Source organism: Hypanus sabinus, chromosome 4 (genome assembly GCF_030144855.1).
Source record: "Hypanus sabinus isolate sHypSab1 chromosome 4, sHypSab1.hap1, whole genome shotgun sequence".
Taxonomy (NCBI): domain Eukaryota; kingdom Metazoa; phylum Chordata; class Chondrichthyes; order Myliobatiformes; family Dasyatidae; genus Hypanus; species Hypanus sabinus.
In genome coordinates this window covers 144208637-144231263 of record NC_082709.1, presented here as the reverse complement: position 1 = coordinate 144231263, position 22627 = coordinate 144208637, and the positions used below count along the sequence as shown (strand labels likewise).

General features: G+C 38.0%; 1 protein-coding gene across 4 annotated transcripts in view; it reads right to left on the bottom strand.

Moving 5' to 3' along the window:
• usp9 (ubiquitin specific peptidase 9) overlaps window positions 1-22627 on the bottom strand; it is a 269594-nt gene that overhangs the window by 12197 nt on the left and 234770 nt on the right. For all 4 annotated transcript variants that reach the window (XM_059968262.1, XM_059968261.1, XM_059968260.1 and 1 more), the window contains 7 exons: window positions 14172-14295; window positions 12890-13115; window positions 11166-11295; window positions 9513-9698; window positions 7977-8197; window positions 5789-5877; window positions 2444-2600 (listed from right to left, as the gene is read on the bottom strand). In XM_059968262.1, coding sequence (XP_059824245.1) covers window positions 2444-2600; window positions 5789-5877; window positions 7977-8197; window positions 9513-9698; window positions 11166-11295; window positions 12890-13115; window positions 14172-14295 — 1133 coding nt within the window. The remainder of the gene's footprint in view (window positions 1-2443; window positions 2601-5788; window positions 5878-7976; window positions 8198-9512; window positions 9699-11165; window positions 11296-12889; window positions 13116-14171; window positions 14296-22627) is intronic.

Here is a 22627-nt window from a genome sequence, read left to right as displayed (position 1 = left end):
AAGACTAAGGAGCTGGTGGTGGACCTGAGGAGGGCTAAGGCACCAGTGACCCCTGTTTCCATCCAAGGGGTCAGTGTGGACATGGTGGAGGATTACAAATACCTGGGGATACAAATTGACAATAAACTGGACTGGTCAAAGAACACTGAGGCTGTCTACAAGAAGGGTCAGAGCCGTCTCTATTCCCTGAGGAGACTGAGGTCCTTTAACATCTGCCGGATGATGCTGAGGATGTTCTACGAGGCTGTGGTGGCCAGTGCTATCATGTTTGCTGTTGTGTGCTGGGGCAGCAGGCTGAGGGTAGCAGACACTAACAGAATCAACAAACTCATTCGTAAGGCCAGTGATGTTGTGGGGGTGGAACTGGACACTCTGACGGTGGTGTCTGAAAAGAGGATGCTATCCAAGTTGCATGCCATCTTGGACAATGACTCCCATCCACTCCATAATGTACTGGTTAGGCACAGGAATACATTCAGCCAGAGACTCATTCCACCGAGATGTAACACAGAGCATAAAAGGAAGTCATTTCTGTCTGTGGCCATCAAACTTTACAACTCCTCCCTCGGAGTGTCAGACACCCTGAGCCAATAGGCTGGCCCTGGACTTATTTCCACTTGGTATGATTAACTTCTTAAAAAATTTAATTATTTATGGTTTTATATTTCTACACTATTCTTGATTGGCGCGGCTGTAAAGAAACCCAATTTCCCTCTGGATCAATAAAGTATGTTTGTCTGTCAAACTCTATCTATTCCCTTCATAATTTTAAATACCTCTATCAAGTTCCCCCTCAACCTTCTATGCTCCAAAGAATAAAGACCTAACTTGTTCAACCTTTCTCTGTAACTTAGGTGCTGAAACCCAGGTAACATTCTAGTAAATCTCCTCTGTACTCTCTCTATTTTATTGACATCTTTCCTATAATTCGGTGACCAGAACTGTACACAATACTCAGACAACTTCTTCAATTCAGCCATGTACACTGAATTGGATTTCCATTTCTTTTGATTCTGCTTATGAGACCTAAAGCATTCTGCAATCAATAATGGTTTTGGGTTCTAAACGTTCCTGCATTACTTACACACTATCAGCAAAGTTCATGTTGGCTGGTTTCTTTGGAGCAGTCAAACCTCTAACCAAACTATATTCCATTAAACCCAATGCATTCAGCAAAACTGGTACTTGGTTGTCAATGGCTATTTCACTTGCTTCAAAATACTGCTTAATTTGTTCCATATAATCGATCGCTTCCATCTTTCTGATGTAGCCAGTAACTTCTGCTCTTTTAAAAATATATGATTATCACCCAGTACCCACCGTTTATGAACTTGTGAACTTGTCCACTTTCTGCCCTTTAAAATGGCTGAATATGAATATTTTTTTCTAATGAGATCCTATTTTTTTCAGACCAATGTTAAATAATTTAGCATTAAAAAGTAACTAAGATAGGTAGTTACAGTGACCAGACTTATGGACTATGTTGCTTTTTATCCATAAGATATTTGAATTTAAATTTGTTTTATCAAAATGTAGCATGATTTCCAGCAAGTATGAGACTCAGAAATGCTTTAAGGTCTGCTTGGTGTAATAGCCATATGCTTTTTAATATGAACTGAAAAAAATGAGCAAGGAATAAGAAAACAGAATTATATTAAAAACAGGAAGAAATTTTGGTCCTTTGAAGTATCAAAGGACAATTCCTTCACAATTTTGTACTTGTATTTGAAAATCCAATTTGCCAAACACTATTCTCCAGTATACAGAGTAATCAGAGAAGTAATGGCCCATCTAGTCCATGCTGAAATCTATATATCAGTAATCTACATACCAGCAATTGACAGACAAGGTTTAGTTACTTATACTAAAAAGTTTCAACTTAAGATTAAGCAGAATGCAAGCAGAGACTGGGGGTATGGGTGCCTTAGTTATTGAAAGTGGTGGAACAGGTTTAGAAAATGGATAATCAGACATAGATAATTCTGGACTTTACTAGTTGAGGAAAGAATACAAAACCACAAATGATACTCATGTCATCATATGAGGGATGTAGAGGCAGGAAAAAGATCAAGAGAAGATTTACAAGATCAGAGACTACAGGTCTGATCCAACAATCTGGAAAATTTTCCTTTAGAGAAGAGGAGAATGAGTGAACATCTGACAGAGATATACAGAATCGAAAGACAGAAATTCCTTGACATTCATAATGTAAATAAATCTCTAGAAAACGTTTTCACTCCATTGCAGGGAATCTGAATCAATATTTCTTTTCATAGGCTACTAAATTATGAGTATTTTTTCTATGAACAAGAATGTGACATTTTATTCTTGGGCTGACTGGATGCAAGGGACACTGCAATAAAACTAAATTAGAAAGACTACGCAAAGTTCTAGAGGTAGCTCATGTGATTGCATTAAGCACCTTATTTAGAAGGAGATTTACCTGGAGAATCTGGTAGGCTACAGGACAGGAGCTGAAGAGGGCAACCATGCACTTAATACACTGATATGCTCTCTTCTGATAATGGTTTTTAGAACGCTGGATAGTGTCAAAAAGCCCATCTCTGTCATCAGGTATTCCCTTCAGAGCATTATGAATCCTGAAAGAAACAGAAAAACTTTTCAAATCACATTTCTGCATGAGTGTATAGACTCAAGATGTGAGGTTATCCAACCACCCGTGTTTTGCTTAAGTTTATATATGCGCATATATACTGCTGAGTTGTAATAAATTTAAGTGTTGTCATAAATTCTTACAGATCCTTCACACAATCTACCAGTTTACAGGTAAATGAACAAAGGCAATCCATTTGAAGGGCTGCAGCAGGAACACCATATTAATGATTTAACAGAGCATCAGTGATAATACTTGTGCCTCTGAGAAAATGACCTCCCATTAATTGGCACTTCTGCTGATAGCACAATATCTAAAACATGCTAAATGAAGAATTTAAATGTAAACTTTCAGCCTATCATTCTAATGGTATAAAACATAATAAGATCCACATTATTTAGCAACTGACATAGACTTAAGTTAGTCAAATACACAAAATGATAGGAAGAGTTCCTTAATCACTATTTAATAAAATTTACACTAATGCTCCCCAGATTCATGATTACATTTCCAATTAGAATATCTGTTTACATCTTTTATTCATTTCAAAAAGCTGGATTGGGCACATCCTCATTTCCCTTCCTGCTAATTTACAATCATAACACTTTCTTAAAACTCTCCAATGAATTAACATGCAAAGTAGTTTAAGTTCCAGATGTGGTCATCTTGACAAGTTACGTGCTTATTCCACAGCATTAAGTACACTTTAAGAAACACTTATAAGAATTTAACTTTAAAAAAATATCCACTGCAGGCAATTTTTCAAGAAAACACCTAATTTTAGGTGGATCCCATACTGAAAACATTACTTCTTAAAAAATTAACCTGCTACATTATGTCAAAGAGCAGATTTATTTGAAAAGGAGAAAAAGCATTAGATTTCATTTGGGTAAAGTGGGCAAACAGAAAAGATGATAAATATCTTTCAGAAGGCCTTTGATAAAGTGCCACACGAGGTTGCTTACAAGAGTTCATGTTACTAACATGATCAGAGAATTGGCTGATTGGCAGGAGGCAAAGAGTGGGAATAAAAGGATCCTTTTCTGGTTGGCTGCCAGTGACTAGTGGTGTTCCACAGGGGTCAGTGTGGGGACCCCTTCTTTGTACGCTGTATATAAATCATTTAGATGATGGAATACATGGCTGTGCTGCCAAGTTTACAGATGATATGAAGATTGGTGGAAGGGCAGGTTGTGTTGAGGAAACAGATAGGATACAAAAGGACTTAAAACAGATTAGAAGAATGGGCAAGAAAGTGGCAAGTGAAATGCAATGTTAGAAAATGCATGGTCTTGTACTTCAGTAGTAGAAATAAATGGGCGGACTATTTTCTAAATGGGGAGAAAATCCAAAAATCTGAGATGTAAAGGGATTTGGAAGTCCTTGTGCAGAACATCCTAAAGGTTAACTTGCAGGGTGAGACAGTGGTGAGGAAGGCAAATGCTATGTTAGCATTCATTTCAAGAGGTTTAGAATACAAGAGCAAGGATGTGATGCTGAGGCTTTATAAGGCACTGGTGAGGCCTTACCCTGAGTATTGTGAACAATTTTGGGCCCCTTATCTTTATCTTAGAAAAGTTGTGCTGGCATTGGAAAGGATCCAGAGGAGGTTCACAAGGATGATTCCAGGAATGAAAGGGTTATCATATGAGGAATGATCAATGGCTCTGGGTCTGTACTCGCTGGAATTTAAAAGGAAAAGGGAGGATCTCATTGAAACCTTTTAAATGTTAAAAGACCTAGACAGAGTAGATGTGGAAAGGATGTTTCCCATGGTGGGAGGGTCTAGGACAAGAGGGCACAGCCTCAGGATAGAGGGGTGCCCTTTCAAAACAGATGTGGAGAAATTTCTTTTGCCAAAGGGTGGTGAATCTATGGAATTTGTTGTCACATGCAGCTGTGGAGGCCAGGTTGCTGGGTATAGTTAAGGCAGAGACTGATAGGTTCTTGATTGCACATGGCATTGGCATCAAAGGTTACGGGGAGAAAGCTGGGAACTGGGGTTGAGGAGGGGAAAAAAAGGATCCTCCATGATTGAATGGCAAAGCAGACTTAATGGGCCAGATGGCCTAATTTTGTTCCTCTGTCTTATGGTCTAAATATGTTTATAATCTACCTCATAATTTAAAACTGTATTTGACTTTAATGCAACTTATTGCTATGATCGCATGGTAAAAACATTTGGTGCAATGATTATGTTAATAACAAATGCTAAGTATAAAATCACTGAGTTCTCAAATAGTCTAAGAACAATTATTGGCTGAGGTTCGATAGAGAACTGATTAGAAACAAGCAAAAAGCAAATATGAAATCAAAATAGGTGAATTATGGATGAAATATTTAATTGGAGGGTTATTTCAGAATTTTATAAACTTGAAATTGTAATGTATTTAGCTAAGTGAAAACCTCAAAGGAAAAGGTTTATTAAACATTAGCAAGATACCCTAACCATCTTCAGGAGTCTCATCAGTGATATCGGTACTTCACTACCATTACAATAACATGAATCCAGCAGACTGATTGCAAATTTAAATTCTAGAATTAGTGAAGTTATAAGTAAAAATTGGATAGTGTACTCAGGTACGTGGATAGTCAATACAGAAGGATGTGTTGATACACAAGTATAGCCAAAAAAATTTCTTCCACCATTGGTCGTGTTCTTGGTACATTAGTTAAAAATGGTGATGACATTCCCATATTTGCACACAGATTAACTTCTAGTGCTCTTTAATGGCTCACTGATAAAGTCATCATATAATTTATTATCAATTGATTATGACAGATTAGCTTAGCAAGTGGGTACACTTCGATGGTCTCATCTGTGGGGACGGAAAGTAAATCAAAATCAACATTCTCCTTGTCAATGCAGTTAATTCAAGTGTACGAAATTCAAAACTGGAGTTAAACTACAATAACCAGAAAGCTAACAGTTTCACAAAAAAAAAGCATATTCTGTTGAAACAACAGAGCACAGTGACTTGCGCATTTGCTTTCTGCTGCCATATTATGCCTTTAATGGAGAAGGAACAATGGGACAGTAAGAGAAAAAGATGGAGGTATCCCAAATTAATTTCATTTAGACATTACACTCAATTGTAATTACTTACTAAACTCTAAGGCACTTTGCTGCAGAACATTCAAGATGTATTGTACATTTAGTATTGTATAACTCACCTGTGGGTTTGCCATGAATCTTCTATAAGCAAGATTTGCAACAGAAGGTCTAAGTAGGGCCTAAGTTCATAGGTGTAAGAATATGCCACCTTGGGGGGGGGGGGGGGAGAGGAAATAAAAGTTAAATTAAATATCAAATGTGGAGCAGTTTTTAAATAAAGTAACAATGCAGATAAGTAATGCAGTTTGAGATCAAAACTTTAAAAAATATATAAATAATGTTAATCACAAAAAAAGTTATTTCAGGAAAGGAGGGAACAATGTAAACACCTCTTTGGAAACGCACAAGAGCCCCTACTTTATAGCCATAAAAATTATGGAAATTTGCCCTGATGAAATTCCCAAATTACTACCCAAAAATTTAAGATACAGAGTAAAATTCATTCTTAGGATACTGATGCAGAGAAAATGAGATAACACAAAATGGAAAAGAAACAGCAATTTTGAAAATTTAAAAAAACTTTTAGTCATTTGTACTCTGTAGCGTTAAGATTTGGATGTGACAACATTGAGTTGATTATGTTGGCAGTCACAGCCATTCTTCCTTTACTACACCCTCTCCAGTATGAGGCATGTGTACAGAAACCCCAGGAGTGCATATTCTTCATCTGTGAGGCACTTTTCCGGTTTGTTGCATTGTGGTGAGCCGCAGAAGCTAAGGACAGCTTCCAAGATAATTCCATGATCTTTACTTCACTTCACCAAGTTGCCTTGCTTTAACCCATTGCAAACCTGATCTCCTTTTAAACCAGCTTTCTCTCATGGACCTTGATCATCATCTCCTAAAGCCCTTTCCTAATCCACAAGCCCTGCGTGTCAGAGAAAATACCTCGCAGATGAAGTTTTACAAGGATGGTGCCAGAACTGGAAGACTATAGTTACCAGAAAATACATAATTGCCTGGGGGTGGGGTTCTTTAAAAGAAAAGTTGAAAGATACCCTAATAGGGCTGTTCACAATTTAGGAAGGTGCATGACAATTTGATAAATAGAAGTCTTTTCCTTCTGAAACGGTGTCCAAAATAAGTAGGCACAAAAGTCAGTTGCTTGTAATGTCTAGCTGAATAATCCTTAACAGTGCTTTAAATACTATATAGTATACAACAACTGACACTGGAAATCCAAAGCTATGGTGAATATTTCCAAAATATTTTAAGACTGAGATGAAGAATTACTTCTACTCAAAGCTTGTGAACCTTTAAAATTTCTTGCCCTTAATATCAGTGAATAGAGCTATTTTAATTATATTCAAGGCTGAGATGGGGGTTATAGACTCGAGGTCAACTCTTGTTCTTAAATCCGAACATCCATAACACTCACCTCTAGAAATGCAAATCCAAATCTTACTACAGTACTTCTCTTTCTGGTTTGAAAGTATAGCCTTTCTGCATCTACAGTGAACGTCTCAGATACTTAAAGCTTTAACAATGTCACCTTTCAATCTTTTAAACACTAGTGAGTTTAGGTCAATCCTATTCAAATTTAGATTAGATTTCAGAATAGCATGCTTATTAAAACATAGTGAATTTATCTTCCCTGCCAATATTGCAGAGTGCTCCCAATGTGCTCTCATTAAAATCATCTAACAAATGCTTTTGCAAAAAAGGAAATAACATTTACACCTCTCCCAACTGCTTGTTGTACCTGTATGCCAACCTTGAATCATGCATGACCTCTGAAAACAGAGTTTTCAATCTTGTTTAAAAACATGGTGACTTTACTTTTCCAAACTCAGGAAACGATAACTTCAGGAAAACAGATGGAGTATGGAAAAGATAGATGATTAATTCTATTATAATTTATTGAATTTACAAATGAAATTGGGGAAAGGTGAAATTAATTTTAAATTGAAGCATGAAAATTATAGTTTTTCAGGCATTACACTTTTACCCACCAGAATGTCTTATTGGTTCCAAATTCTTTCAAAAATGTTAGCATATTTCTGACAATGACATATAACTCTGGCCATCATGAACTTATAGCTTCCCATTTATTTTTCCCCCTGAAATATTAAATTTTATCTTTCCCTTAACAGATGCTGCCTATGGATAATTTTTTTTGTTTTATCATTGTCTTTATTTAAAACATTTTCAGTATCTGTATTATTGTGCAATGTATATCTCAACTGATTTTGTTTCACCTAATACTCAACATCCAGCCCCACCATCCCCAAAAAAATTTTTTCAGACCTGCCAGAGGAGTTCACTGAGTATAGTGGAAGAAAACTGTGGATTTTCCCAGCAACAAAAGCGAAGCAGTTTGATGGTCTCTTCAGAATTGCTGCAGTCTTCAATAATCTTTTTCACATAACTAGTTCGTACAAACAGGATATCTGCCACACTCTGCTGGACTGGCATTATAGGCTGCGTCAAATTAGGGTCACCGTAAGGATTTGACAGGGGTGGATTTCCTAAAAGAAAAAAAATTTATAGGTTTAGAAACCTATAAACTGAATAGAAATGGCTGCAGTTCCATTGTAGAAAGAATTAAACTTCTTTTCTCTAACTAACTTAATTTCTCTTCAAGTCCTTCCATCCTTTTCCAGAAGTGTACAAAGTCTGAGAAACACATGAATATAATGTTAACCTTATAAAAACATAGAAAGCCTACAGCACAATACAGGCCCTTCGATACCATACAAAGCTGTGCCAAACATGTCCTTACGTTAGAAATTACCTAGGGTTACCCATAGCCCTCTATGTCTCAACACAAACAAGGTTTCAATAAGACCAATCCTTGTTCCTTACAAAATAAAAATCCCATTTGATATAAGCAAAATGCTAATGTTAACTGAGCAATAGTTCACCAATATTTATAGACAATGAAAATACTCAATTTCACAATCTCTCTGTTGGAATGTACCATGACTATACAATATAAAGATTTTAATATTACTTCAGTTACAATGGGTTACTTAAACTAGGAAGCTTTGAAACCCTATTACTCTGTCAAACATAATTCTGAAACATGCACCTGAAAGTAGTTTAACATACTGCAACAGGAACTATAGGTGTTATCTCAAGACAGGAGATGGATTACTTAATCCAGAGAAATTTCTTTCCTCAAAGGACTGTAAATATTTGAAATTATCTATTCCATAAATAAAGGTATATGCCCGGATATCAAAGGGAAAGGTTAACTGCAAGGTTTACTTGTCTCTGTGCTGAACTGAGGCTGCAGCCTGTAACCAACAGGCTCCTGGATTGGTTGTGAGTGGATTTGCAGATGTAGACTCACTTACATGAACTTCAGTCCTGAATGTTATTTGCTTATTTTTATCATTTGCACGTTTCTTCCCCCCCCCCCCCCCCCCCCGCACCTTGGGTGTATGACGGTCTTTTTTTAATAGATTCTATTGGGTTTCTTTGTTCTCTGGCTGCCTATAAGGAGATGAATCTCAAGGTTGTATATAGTATACATACCTTGATAATAAATGTACTTTGAACTTTAATATACTTTGGTCATAAATGGAATTATGGGAAACATTCTTAAAAAGACTGAAGTTCAAATACTTCATTGTCGAAGTGCATTGCCGACTCTACCTTCCATTTCCATGGTTAAATTCTAACGCAATTCTTTGAAGTAAACTAAATATGCACAAGCATCAACTCTGGCTGGCATGGATGAGTATTTTGTCCTTTTTGCTTCCTGAAAAAGTTACAAAGATTGCTTACAAATAATCTTCTAGGTTCTGAAGGCACTATTTTGGTCATTATGTTTCTTACCATTAATTGAGGACTGCATGCGTGATGATACATCACAGCAACGGACTAACTGTGATACCACAGCATAAAGTTTTCCCAGTTCAGCATATTGGTATTTGATAGGTGGTCCTGGGCCTTCATCCAGAGCTACTAACATAAACGTTGCAGGAACATTCAATTTAAGTAATTGTGTCTTTTCTGCCACACCTGGTAAAAACAAAATTTAAGAAACAATGGAACTATTTGGCAACGTGCAAAGAAATCACAACATCTGTATGCAGGGAACGAGAGATAACTATTTCTAAAAACTTCCTTTAAACTAGTTCAGCTCAAAATTATTTGAAGATAAGTAAACATGTTAATTTTGAAATTTCTGAAACTGTCATGTTTTGTTTGGATAGTGAAGTATTCAGCAAGTCAAGCACACATGGGTTTTTGAAAAATAAAACAAAATGACGAGGTAAATAATGCAGATGCAAATTTTAATAAAATACACAGATTTTGATGAACTTTGTTCAACATCCAAAGTCAAAAAATTCCATACAAGGCATGGCACTGAGTTGCTTTAACATGCCTTTTCATGAAGCCAACAAGGTATCACAGACTTTTCTTACCATTTATCATGACTTTTAGTTGGCTTTTTATATAATATCTGCTAGATTTTTCCCCTATCGATACTTTTAGACCATATTCACACATGCCATTTTTATATTTTTTTACATTTAGTTAAAAGGCATTTGTTTTTGACCAACAGGGTCATTTAGTCGGAATAAATTTGTATCTCAATGATTTCATTTTGATGAAAAATCATTGACCAGAAACAAACTCTGTTCCTCGCTACAAATTCTCTGCATGACAAGTATTTCCTGTAGTTTCTATTTTTAATTCAGTTTTCCAACATGCATCTCAATTTTTGAAAATAAGCTGATCTGCCTTCCTGGAATAACATTCCTTCCCCAAATATCATACAATTTTAATAGCACAGCTTTTGATTAAAACTGTGGTGAAATACAATAATGAAAAAGATAACATGAAGCAACCAATTCTTAAAATACTGCTTAAATTAATTTCTCTTTTGAAATGGGCTCATTATAATACAATGAGACTGACAAGTGTGAATAAAGCCAATTAGCAATAAACATTCAAACATCCTGAAGTTAAGTCTCTACCACTTTAAAGTTTGTTGTCCCGGGCTTATTTCCAGTTTCTGTGGCATGAAGCGACTGACAGTACGAGACTCTCCCCCGGATAGGACGCCAGTCTATCGCGAGGTTAACCCCCAGCATTTTTGCCAGTACCCGTGTTCAGCTGGGCGGACTGGAGCAATGTGTGGTTAAGTGCCTAGCTCAAGGACACAACACGCTACCCTGGCTGGGGCTCGAACTCATGACCTTCAGATCACTAGTCCAACACTTTAACCACTTGGCCACGTGCCACACACCTCTACCACTTTATTGTAAAGGAAATTATAACATTGCATGGTGATTTTATGGTGATGTAATTTAACCACAGTAGAAAGCAACTTCCAAAACATTTTCAAACATCTGATTCTTCCCCCCCCCCCCAAACTGTGAAAAAGAACATGTGAATAATAATTAAATGCTTTTCGGTCATTAAAAACAATTATTCCATTAGTTTGGCAATTATGCAGTAAAATTGAAAGCACATTCTTACCTAGATTTGCATACATAACAAAGAGATTAAAGTACTGTGTCAAGTGCCTCCCGTGCTCAGATACTTCTCGTCGCAGTAGATTCAGAACAGCTCTGAGAAGGTGATCACTGAGACTTAAATTATCAAAAGCCTGTTAAATAATTAAACAATTATTAACCTGATGTTTTATAAGACACTAAGTATGTTCAAATAACATACAACTACAGATTGGTAATACACACCATTTCCCTATCTCTTAAATCAACCCTTTGTGCTGTTATACCTTATTTGAATGTAAGTATTTTGCTATGTGTGAGGTTTTCAACTTCAGTTACCCTTTTCTACTCTCAGTGCAGTCTCCTCAACATTGGTGAGACCTGACATAAACTGGGGATCGTTTTGTCGAGCAGAATTCCTGGTGGCTATCCATTTTAATTCTAATCCCTATTGCAAGTCTGACAACCACACAAAATGCTGGTGGAACAAAAGGTCTTGGCCCGAAACGTCGACAGTGGTTCTCCCTATAGATGCTGCCTGGCCTGCTGTGTTCCACCAGCATTCTGTGTGTGTTGCCTGAATTTCCAGAATGTGCAGATTTCCCTGTGTTTCCCATTCTGACATGTTGGTCTATGACCTCCTCCACAATGTGGTCACTCTCAGGTCTGGGTTGCTTCCAACCTGATGGTATGAACATCAATTTCTCCCACTTGCAATAATTTCTATCCACCCACTTTTCTCTTCTATTTCCCATCCTGACTCCTTTCTTACCCCTCCTCTCCTCCTCACCTGTCCCTCCTCTGCATTCTCCCCAGGTCTACTCTCCTCTCAGATTCCTTCTTCAGCTCTTTAACTTTTCAAACTATCACCTCCTAGTTTCTCATTTCATTCCCCCTCTCACACCCACCTACCTTTTCCCCTCACCAGGCTTCACCCATCACTTCCTTCTAGCTTGTACCCTTCCCTCTTTCCCCACCTTCTTATTCTGTCTTCTCAACCCTTACTTGCCAGTCCCAATGAATAATCTCGGTCCAAAACACTGACTCTTTATTCCCTTCCCTAAAATGCTCCCTGATCTGCTGAGTTATTCCACCACTTTTGTGTGTTACTCTGGAATTCTAGCATCTGCAGAATCTCTTACGTTTCTAATCCACAAACCTTAAAACCCTACCATAATCAATAGGAGTCCAATGGTGAAGAGTAGCAACAGGTATGACATGGTCATAAAATATATCCTGGATTGTCAGCTTCAAAATAAATCCAGGATTTAGTTCTGGTTAAATAGTTGACCATGTGGCCCTTGGAATCAATGGGCACACCCACCAAATTTGGTCCAGTAAGGTTAAGGAACGGCCACAGCATTTTCAGAAACAGGTCGTTAAAGCTTTGTCGGGTTTGATGTCCATCTTTTCAAATAGTTTAAATTTTACTCTGTTAAATATGCTAGGGCTCCTAAACTTATTTTATTTCATTCCATGATGCAGAAGACAAGCTGACAGGAAACAATTGAAAAAAAAAAGTGCTGATGCTAAGTTCTGCCTCAGAAATGAGGAATTTAACAGAAAACCACTGCACAAAAGTATAAAGGAAAAATACAAAAAGTACAAAAATACCTTTAAAGAAAAGCAGAAATTACTGAGTACATACATAGAAGTCAGTTGTTATTTTTCCAGAGGACAAAAAGCTAAAATTTTGTATTTTACTACAAAAGCAAAAGTTGTTACTTTTCCAGCTGTGAATTCTCTTACCTGAGAGGAAGGTCCTGGGGATGTAAATGGTGAAGGGCATGGTCCATCTTGCAATGAAAAATGTGCAATAAATACAATAAGCTTAGCAAATGCACTCCTTACTTCAGTGCTAGGGCACTCCAGAAGGTATTCTGAGAAGCGATTTGGATAGGCAAAAAGAACATTATGTGCAAACCAACAGCGTACATTCTTGCTATGACGAAGCAGGATACACAGTGCATCATACCTGTAAAGGGTAGAGAAGAAGCTTTTCTTAACTGTACATTGAAGACTATAAGCTTAGAACATAGAACTGTTCTTAGATGAAAAACCTGTCTGCTTGATAGATAACTGCATTGTTCAGCTTTACAGACCACATGTTTTAGTCTTTGATTTAATTCCTAGTCTCCCAACTTTATTTATTCACCTGTGTTATTATAATTTCTCTCAAAGTTCAAATCACTCCCGTTGCAGCATTTAACAAGCATATTCAGTGTCATTTGATTAACAGCCACTTGAAAAATATTTACAAAAATATGATCATGGTCAAGTACCATTAAAGTGAATTAACTTTATTTTCTGTTTGTTTACATCTAAGAATTCTTACAGCAATACAGTTTTATAATTACGAGAAAGCAAAAGGCTCATAGTAAGAGACTGGGCAGAGCACAGCTCACCAACCCATGGATTGAGTAAAGAAATCTCTCCTGTAGCAGTGTCATGGAGAAAGCACCAATGTCTCTTCTGACCTTGCAAAGTACCAAGCTTTACTCTAAGATTATATTCAAAGAGACTGTCACAAGCCAAAGAGTTACATTTGAGGTTGTATCAAAATTGAGTTAGTATTTAAAAATTAATTTCTCGCAATGCTGGATAAAAATAGTTTAATTCATTAACATTAACAATATTAAATTACCAAATTTGCTTATATTACAAGGGTTTGAAATGTTACCACTATGGAATTTACAATTTGTAAATTGATAGACAATGACTTTATAGGAATTATCACAAAATCCTAGCTTTATCAATTCCCCAAGGTATTAAAGAAAATCACACACAAGACAAAAATAAAATCAGTCAAGTTGCAAGTTTTGTATTGGCAAAGGATACTGATATAAATTTTGATTTCAAAGCAAAATACTGCTGATGCTTGAAAATAGCAAGTTTCTGATTTACTTTTCCTCCTCTTAAGTTCTTAAATGAGTATCCAGATTTCAACATTTTTAAAAATATTGCAACTACTTCAGTTAGCTCAATGAGAATAGACAATGGGTTGCAAAAACCAACATCACAAGTCACTCACCATTCACTTGCTGGACCTCGGACTATTTTCTTTGTGTGAAACCCAGTAGTAAACAAGAATCTTGCAGCAAGTTGAATACTTATCATAGCTAGTTCTTCAGCTTCTGATAATAGATGATCTTGCCCTGCAAAAGTAGAGTATGTCAACAGAAAGTCAATCGCTTATTGAAGCACTAATAGATTTTATTTGAACCTGACTTCAAATCAATATTTACATTATTAGCATAAAGATTTTGAATCTATCCTTGAAATCTACAATATCTCACTTCCAGAGCTGAGGAACGACAATACAAAAAAACTATCTGAAAAATGGGCTCTGATAAAGCCAACAAACAATAGAACTTTACAACAGGCTCCACAGTTGTACTGATTCATTCAAATACAAATTTCTTTCAGATAATAATATTTACAGCTCAGTAGATGAGCATTAGAAAGACAAGATAGTACATGGAATGTTTGAAAAGAACAATTGTTTGCTCCAAGATGGCAAAAGAGCATGACACCTCTTCCATGGTGCTTTCAGCAGGTCTATGTATACATTATAATGCTTACTCTTTTAAATCTCAATTTTTTTCTGCAACAGCAGCTAACAATGTTCCCTTCATGACGTACAAAAAAGCTGGATGAACTCAGCAGGTCGGGCAGCATCCGTTGAAAGAAGCAGTCAACGGATGCTGCCCGACCTGCTGAGTTCATCCAGCTTTTTTTGTACGTCTTGATTTGACCACAGCATCTGCAATGTACTTTGTGTTTAATGTTCCCTTCATTGTTTTTCCTTTTTGAACCAACTTGATGTACCAGGATGTGGAATGACCTGCTTGGATGGCATGCATACAGAAAGTTTTCACTGTATCTTGAATACACATGACAATAATAAGCCACTAGTAATAAGAGTTTAAAAATTACAATTCCAAAGGCGCCATCCCTTGGAGTGTTCATTGCCTCACATTTAAATGTGCATTAATGACTTCAACAAGATACTTGACATTACTAAAGAGCAGACTGGTTAAGTAAGAGCTCGATGGATTCAGGGAAAAATGGCAAGGAAAGTTGGACTGATCGACTTGCAAGGAGAAAGTAGAGAATCAACTATTGATGGGGAGTTCTAATTGCAGGACTGAATGCAACAGGTTTCTGCTGGGGTTAACAAACTAATATTTTTTCATGGGACCAAAGAACTATGTTGACGATTTCAAAATTTGCTGTGCGGCTGTTCAAGAAGTAGCAGGTTCTAGACTGCAGGATATCAAGAAATGTGATGGAACAGGGAGTTCTTAAGGATCTAAAAATCTTTGAGAATGTATCTATAAGTCTGCATATGGGATACTTGGGCTTCATTGGAGCACATGATCATACCAAAACTATAAAACACTCAGGGTGTAGGGATAGATTTCTGGTCACGATACTACAGTAATTAGATTGCATTGAAAGAGTGAAGAGGAAATCTACGGTTATCAGGGCTAGCTAATTTATAGTTTTCTTTTTCGAAACTACTGACAAGGTTACACTTAATTGAAGAATTTAACAAGGGAAAAAAGACCCCAATTTAAAGAAAAACAGGAAGGACCAACATCTTACATTTCCCTCAGCAGAAAGTTTGTAACCAGAAAAGAGGTTCAAGATAATTGGTGTATGCAGGTGTCACTTTCTGGTCTTTCCAGTTGGAAATTTTCTATTGATCTGTCAATTTCCACATTTCTCACTTTTAGTCCATCTCCCAATTTCACTCTTGCTCTGCTTCCTCCCTTCCATTTCTAGATGTAGACTGGTATCAAAACCCATCAAGCCTGCCAAGCTTTGGACTACCATGACCAAACTACCTCCCAGCACTGTTCCCTGCAAGCTCTTTTCCTCTTTCTGCCAGGCACTTTCTGAAATTACCATTTTTTCTCACAATGCCAGAACCTTGCATTCCAATATATTTGCTTCTAACTAAAAGTACTTAACTTTAGCCAACGAGATGCTCAATCACATGTATTTAGTTTTCATGCTGTCATTCTTTCCCTTCACCCCCTTCCTCTAAAAATAATGACTTGTTTCTGCAGCCCATTAATGTTCATGCTCAATAAGACATCCTCAGAAATTTCCTGTACCCCTGGATGGTGACAAATTTATATATTCCCTTTTACTATATGTTGCTAACATATCTGCCTCAGCCATTTCATCAGCCAATTTTGATATGTTTCATCTCGTTCTTTCATATTGAATTTGGGTTGTAAACAGTTCTGCTCTGAGCACCACTAAAAATAACCCTAAAAAGGAACCCACTTCAACTCTGCTTCACATTCCCATTCAGATGTGTCCATACATGGCCTCCTCTACTGCCAGGATGAGGCCAAACTCAGGTTGGAGGAGCAACACTTCATATACTGTCTGGGTAGTCTCCAGCCCCTTGGTATGAACATCGAATTCTCCAACTTCTGGTAATTCCCTCCACCTCCCTTCCCCCATCCCAGTTTCACTCTGCCTCCTCCTCCAACTGCCTGTCACCTCTCTCATGATTCTGCCCCCTTCAACTACACATAGTGCTATCCCCTTATGTCCTTTCTTCACCTCTCCTGCCTATCCCCTCCCCCACCCCTTGATCTTTCCTCTGATTGTTTTTTCACCTGGCACCAACCAGCCTTCTCCTTCCCATCCTCCCCCCACCTTCTTTATGGGGCCGCTGCCCCCTCCTCCTTCAGTCCTGACAAAGGTTCTCAGCCCACAATGTTGACTGCTTGCTTCCATGAATGCTGCCCGATCTGCTGAGTTCCTCCAGCTTGTTTGTACGTGTTGAACCCTAACAATAACCCTTTCCCTACATAACACTGCAGATGTTGGAATCTACAACAAAAAAAACTTTTGGAGAAAAATGCATCATACTGTAACTGAGGGGGAGAATGGATAGTTGACACTTTAGATCAAGATCCTTTATCTGGAGGTAAAGACAGGCTGGAAAGAGATAAATGGAGACAAAGAATTAAAGAATTTGGATAATTAGGCCACTGTCTCCCATACCATTACAACTTTTAACACTTAGGAGACATCCTCTCCACAGCCTGACAGCTACCCACTCCTGTATAACTCACTTCTATTGCCTACCCAAGATTTACAAATAAGGCTGTTCTGGTAGACCCACTGTTTTTACTTGCCTGCTCTTTCTGCACTGAACTTGTCTCCTCATACCATTACCCCTTCTTGTCCCTTTTATGTCCAGAACCTTCCCACATACATCTAGGATACTTTGCATACTCTCCATCATTTTAGCAACTTCTAATGACTAGCTCTATCTTCACTTAGGACATCCAAATCTCAAAACAATTTCATTCCTCTTGGGAAAGGGACTCACCATTTCTTTCTAGAACATAGATCCAACCAGTTCCCCCTCCACCGCCTGGTGGAAATTGTCCCTACCCCAAACAACATCTCTTCTGAATCCTCCCCAGTCTCCAATGCTGTCCTTAAAACAGTTCCACCAAGAGTTTATTTACAATTTGTGTAAAGCCCAACTGTTGGGCACCTGAATGCATTTGTATTGCAAATCCAAATATACATTATACTCAGATAGCTAGAGCAAAGAACAAACTGCTTAAGGAACTTGGTGGGGCATGTTGCATCTGTCAAGCAGAGGAATAGTTTACACTTTGGATACAGACTCTGCTCCAGGAGTGAGGACAAAAGATGTGAGGAGGATGGGCAAGACAGAAGTCCTCCATATGAAGGAATAAAATGCTTTACATATTTCTGTGAAGGCAGAAGATACTCAACATTTCCTTGTTCCTCAATATGATTCTTCCTAATTCATCATCCAAGGGACCAATATTCACTTTTACTCTATTTTGTGCACATTTTCAAAAGCTCTGACATTCAGCTGGATATACTTTCTTTGTTAACTCAACATACACTGGGCCCAAATTATTGAGTCTTCCCTATTTTTGATTGTAATTATTCCAAATCTGAAACAAGGCTTCCTTGCTCCAAAAAGGTCAAACAATATTGGTGGGAAGAGAGGCAGCTAAATGTTTTGGGTTGAAAACTGGGAGCTCAAGTGCAGTGAAATATCCATTGTCTATCTTTCCACAAATGCTGCATGACGTCCTGAATGCTTCTAGCATTTTCTATTTATATTTCAGATTTTCAAATATCTGTTTCATTTTCATCCTGGATAGCCAAATGAATGGTAATTTGAAGGGTTGAATTTGGAGGGCCTGTGCTATAACAGAACTAGGTACAAATCTATTCTGTTTAACAAGATAGAAATATAAGTGAGGTAGTTTGTTCCTTCATATGGAGTTTGAATAAATAGAATACATATAAAAACAAAGAAATGCAACTTCTTGAAAATATTGAAAAAGTCCCTTTAAGAGGTGTTTAAGGAATAATTCAACTAGAAATAGAAAAGTAAAAGCACAAGAAATTTTGCAGTTGCTTGGAATCCAAAGCAACACAAACACACACGCACAAAATGCTGGAAGAACGTAGCAGGTCAGGCAGCATATACGGAAATGAATAATCTGTTGACTTTTCAGGCTGAGATGCTTTTTCAGAACTGGAAAGGAAGGGGGAACACACCCCATTCTGACAGAATAGAAAGGCGGAGGAGGCGAAGGAGGATAGTTAGAAAGTGTCAAGTGAAGTCAGGTGAATGGGAGAAGAGACTGGACCATGGGAGAAAGGGAAGGAGGTAAGCAGGTGAGAAGCAATAAGATGCCAGAGTGGGGAATGGAAGAAGAGGGAAATTTTTTTTTAAAACTGGAGTTGATCTTCATGCCATCAGGTTGGAGGCTACCCAAACAGAATAAGAGCTGTTTGCTTCGCCACCTTGACAGTGGTCTCATCTTGGCACAAGTCATGGACTGACATGTCAGAAGAGGAATGGGAATAGGAATTAAAATGGTAGGCCACTGGGAAATTCCACTTATGGCAGATGAAGCAGAGGTGACCAACAAAGTGGTCCCTCAATTTATATTGGAGATTTCACCAAAGTAGAGGAGGCTGCATTGGGAGTGCCAGATACTATAGATGACCCCAACAGATTAGCAGGTGAAGTGTCGCCTCACCTGGAAGGACTGTTTGGGGCCCTAAATGGAGATGAGGAAGGAGCTGAATGGGCAAGTGTAGCACATTGACTGCCTGCAGGGATAAATGCCAGGAGGGAGATCAGTAGGAAGGGATAAATGGACAAGGGAATCACGGAGGGAGTGATTCCTGTGAAAAGTGGAGAGTGGGAAGATGATCCTTTTGGAGATGGTGGAAGTTATGGAGAATGATGTGTTGAATGTGGAGGCTCACAGATGGTAAGCTAGGACCAGAGCAACATTATCCCTGTTAAGACAGAAGGAAGATGGGATGAGCGCGGATGTCTGGGAAATGGAGGAGCTGCGGCAGCATCAATGGTGGAGGAAGGGAAACATCATTTTTGAAGGAGGAGGACACCTCTGATGTCTCGGATAAGAAAGCTTCATCCTGGGAACAGATGTGGAAGTAACTGAGAAAAGGGATAGCATTTTTTACCGATTTACAAACAAGATATCTATGGGAATCAGTACATTTATAAAAGATTGGTGGACAAGTTGCCTCCAGAGACAGAGACAGAGAGGTTGAGAAAAGGGGGGGGGGGGGGTTGTCAGAAATTGATCAAGTAAACTTAAGGGCAGGGTGTAAGTTGGAGGAAAAGTTGATGAAACTGACAAGCTCAGCATGGGTGCATGAAGCAGCACCAATGCAGCCATTAATGAAGCTAAGGAAGAATTGGGGTGCATTGCTGGGGAAAGCTTGGTAACATGGACTGTTCTACGTATCCAACAGAAAGGCAGGCATAGCCAGGACCCATGCAGGTGCCCACACTTTGAGTCTGGATAAAGTGGGAACGCCAAAAGAGAAATCATTGATGGCAAGGACCAGCTCGGCTAGCAGGAGGGGATGGTGATGGTGGTGGAGGGGAATTGGTAAGTTCTTTTGTTGAGAAAGAAATGGAGAGCTTTAAGGCCTTCTTGATGGGGGGGTAGAAGTGGACAGAGACTGACATCCAGGGTGAAAATTAGACGGTCACATAAGTAGAAAAAGAAAATATTTTCAGATGTAGCTCAGGGAACCACCAATGCAGGATGAAAGAATGTAGAATATAAATGAGGCAGGTTGAGCAGAAGTAAACAATGCAGGAAGACAGGTCATAATTACATTTTTAAAAGAAAAGAGATGAGTTGACAGTTCAGGTTCTGTCAGTTTCCTTTAAATATGTCATATTATCAACTTCCACTTTCTTATTCATCCAAAAAGGAGCAGGTCCATTTCCATCAGTTGTAAGTTGACATCACATGTAAAAATGCAGATGATATGATATTGAAGGCTGACTAGTCGTTAAATAAAGAGCAAGGGGTATTAAAAGAAAGTAAAAAAAAGTCTGCACAAGATGTCACATTCCATCTGCAAGGAACCATTTAACTCAACTTTAGCAAAGTTGCTTCTCTATTTATATTAAAATTGGCGAGTTTTGCTCCAGGTTACTTAGCTGTGAAATTATTTCAGCTTTTTTCTCTTTTGACTAATGCGGTTTCTCATTGCTCTGGGCTGCATTTTACACTTTTTCCATTTCATTTCAGCTCCCCTCCCCCCCCCCCCCGGACTGGTCTCATTTCCCCACTGGATTCACCAGAGTACCCCTGGATTCATTCAGAATATTCTTTGTCTCATCTATTCCTGCCAATTCAAAATAACCTGTTTCTCTTTTCATAGTTCCAACAAAGGACTTTGGGTTGAAATGTTTATTCTCATCTCTTTCTGCAGTTACTGCCTGATCTGCTTAATGTTATTTGTCTTGTTTTCATATTCCTTAAGGAACGTAAGTGAATACTTTCAGCTTGTCTGGAATGTAGTGCACAAGATAATTAAATTGATTGTTAATCCATCTCCCTGGCAAACAATCATGTCCCCGAGCACCTGCAACCATTGACAACAAAGCATGAATTTTATAGAATGTCGGGCATCAATTTTCTGATGCTTCCCCCCCCCCCCCACCAACAAAAAAAATCTACCACCTCTCTCACCTAAAAAAAAGGATGTAAGGCACATAGGAATGTCACTACTAGATGTTACTCTGCAAGTCTCACAGAAGCATGCCTTTGGCTCAAGAATGGGATGTTATTCGGTAAAGTTCAGAGACAAAATTCATAAATCCAACATTCATAAAATGAGTCCCTGCGGAGTCAGAGTAATACAGCATGTTAATAGGCCCTTCACCCTAACATGCACATACTAACCATGGTGTCCATGTAGCTAGACCCATTTCCCTGCACTTCCCTCTAAAACCTTTCTATCCATGACAATTCAATGTTGTTTTTATCTGGCTCAAGCACATTCTCTGGCAGCTCATTCCATACACCTTCTTCATGAAAAAAATACCCAAGGTCCCTTTTACATTCTTCACTTCTCACCTTACACCTATATCCTTGCTTTTTTTTTTACTTTGCTGTGAAATATATGTAAATTCATGTTATCTGTAATACTTATGATTTCATATACCTGTATAATGTTACCATTCTAAGGAATAAAGTTCCAGCCTACTCAACCTCTCCATATGACGCAGGTCCAAGTTCTGTAGTTAATTTTTGACAATCTATTTTCAGTGCCAAAATGACAACTATTCTTCATGTGAGAATTCAGATAATATGAGGTAAATGAACTCTCTCAGCTTCCCTACTAATAAATATACGTACAAAAGAACTGGGAATTGATTAAAGAATTAAAATATTATAGCACAAAAGGAAACAGGCCCACCATCATTTTGTTGACGAAAATAATTACTAAGCTCAATACTACTTTCCAACTCCCAGTCAACAATGATGTATATTATGGTAAATGGTCATCCAAGTTCCTTTTAAATGTAAACATTTCTGTATCGACCATCTTTTTATGCAGCAGAACCCAAACATACTTTGAAAAATCTTTTCCTCTCTAATTCATCGAGCTATCATATTTTATATATACTTAATTGCTGTTACTGACTGCAAAGGGAAATTGGAATAACCTATCATTCGATTGAAGCCTTCCAATTTTAAACTATTCAGTAGTCAGTTATTGGAAGGGAAAACAGAAGATCAGATTGCTCCAATGGAGTAAAAATTGCAGCATGCTGTTGTGCAGAAGGACTTGAGAGCACTTGTGCATGAATTGCAAAAGGTTAGTTTGCAGATGCAACAGGTTATCAAGAAAGCAAATAAAATGCTGGCCTTCGTTATTAGAGGGATTGAATTTAAGAGCAGGGAGATCATGTTGCAATTCGACAGAGTACTGATGAAGCCACACATGGAATACTTCATGCAGTTATAGTTTCCTTGCTTGAGGCAACTTTGGAGGCAAGGCATAGGAGATTCACCAGTTTGATTCCAGAGATGATGGGGTTATCTTATAATGAAAGATTGAGTTGCCTGGAACTACACTCTCAGAAGAATGACTTGGGATATTATAACACATAAA